Below are 1,357 nucleotides of genomic sequence, written 5' to 3'. Positions count from 1 at the left end.
ATGTCACCATAATCCTCATCACTTTTGTTCATTCTTCATTGTCTAGCAAAATCATTACCATTTTGTTGGGACATTAAGAAGCAACGTGCCTTAACCCCGAAAGCCTAAAACATTTGATGTTTCCACTCCTAGATGACGTTGGATGTAACATTGTTAGCACTTTCCTCTTTTCCTTTCGGTAGTTTAGCTTCGCTCTTCGAAATTGCCCCGTCTCCCTTGTTACTATCCAACTTTGATTTTCAAGAAGGATTAAAACCCGCTGGATACCTAGTTGTTACCTTCCTCTTCAATTACCTCTCTACCTTCATAGTCACATGTAGCACATTTTTCAACTCCACATAATGTTGCAACTCCATTATATTAAATATTTTCCTATTCAAACGAATCAAAAATCGAGTCATAGTGGCCCCCATATTATCCTCAACAGTCGCTCTAATCGTTAATAACTCCATTTCCTTATTGCCCATACTACCATCAACTACATCTCCCATAAGTTCTCTATCCCTCCTTTCATACCTAACTCATCTATCTCTTACTCTCCCAAAGTCAGCATCCACTATCGCATCTTCATCCATTCCACTATCCTCGTCATAATCACTAGGATTCTCTATCCTAGACTCCCGCCTACATTGTCTCCTTGCATTGGAAACTCCCTTTCGTAAATTGGCAATCAATAAGTCTTACATTGCCATTCACGCATCTTGCCTATCCAACATATCCCTCATATCTTCACAACCTTTCAAATCATCGTATCAATGCTTCCGACGAATTAACTTGATTGTTGTTCTTGCTTGATGTTGAATCGTCTCGTTCTGACATCTTAAATCTAGAGTAATATATGCCCCGCGTTATCACTCAAATAGGCTCTTTTCCTCTATTAGTCTCACTTCTTTTACATTTTTTCACTCAATACTTCCGCTCAAGTGCTTTAAAGAACTCATTCAGACTTGATCAAGTCTTATTCTTGAATAATTCAAACTAGGATGTGGGCAAAAATTATAACTTTAAAAGACCCAAGAAAGAAAGAAAAGAGAGAAGCAAAAAGAATTGGACACTTTTGAATGTAAACTTTTAATTCAAAAAAGTGGTTCTTAAATTTTGAGTTGGACAAGACAAAAATATATATGTATATGTATATACCCCCTTGTTACGCAAAAACAGATAAAATCAAATGCTGCTGGTAACTTTCAAATTTTTTTTGAATTTTTTTGCGCAAAAATTCAACTACAATACCTGCAAAATAAACAAAAATTGATTTGGATGCTAAATAAGCACAAAAACAACTTTGAAACTTTTATGGATTAAAGACTCAAAAAAACGAAGAACATAAAGAAAAAGAAAACAAAAACTCAATAAA

The 1,357-nt window shown here is 35.2% G+C and overlaps 1 protein-coding gene across 1 annotated transcript in view; it reads right to left on the bottom strand.

Moving 5' to 3' along the window:
- LOC111406685 overlaps positions 1-491 on the bottom strand; it is an 11,218-nt gene extending 10,727 nt beyond the window's left edge. Inside the window, exon 1 of the mRNA XM_023036070.1 lies at positions 303-491. Within this exon, the coding sequence (XP_022891838.1) occupies positions 303-491 (189 nt within the window). The remainder of the gene's footprint in view (positions 1-302) is intronic.
- Between the last annotated feature and the right edge of the window lie 866 nt (positions 492-1,357).

Source organism: Olea europaea, chromosome 12, assembly GCF_002742605.1.
Source record: "Olea europaea var. sylvestris chromosome 12, O_europaea_v1, whole genome shotgun sequence".
Classification (NCBI taxonomy): domain Eukaryota; kingdom Viridiplantae; phylum Streptophyta; class Magnoliopsida; order Lamiales; family Oleaceae; genus Olea; species Olea europaea.
The sequence above is the reverse complement of the archived record's forward strand: the minus strand, read 5'-3'. Positions and strand labels throughout refer to the sequence as shown.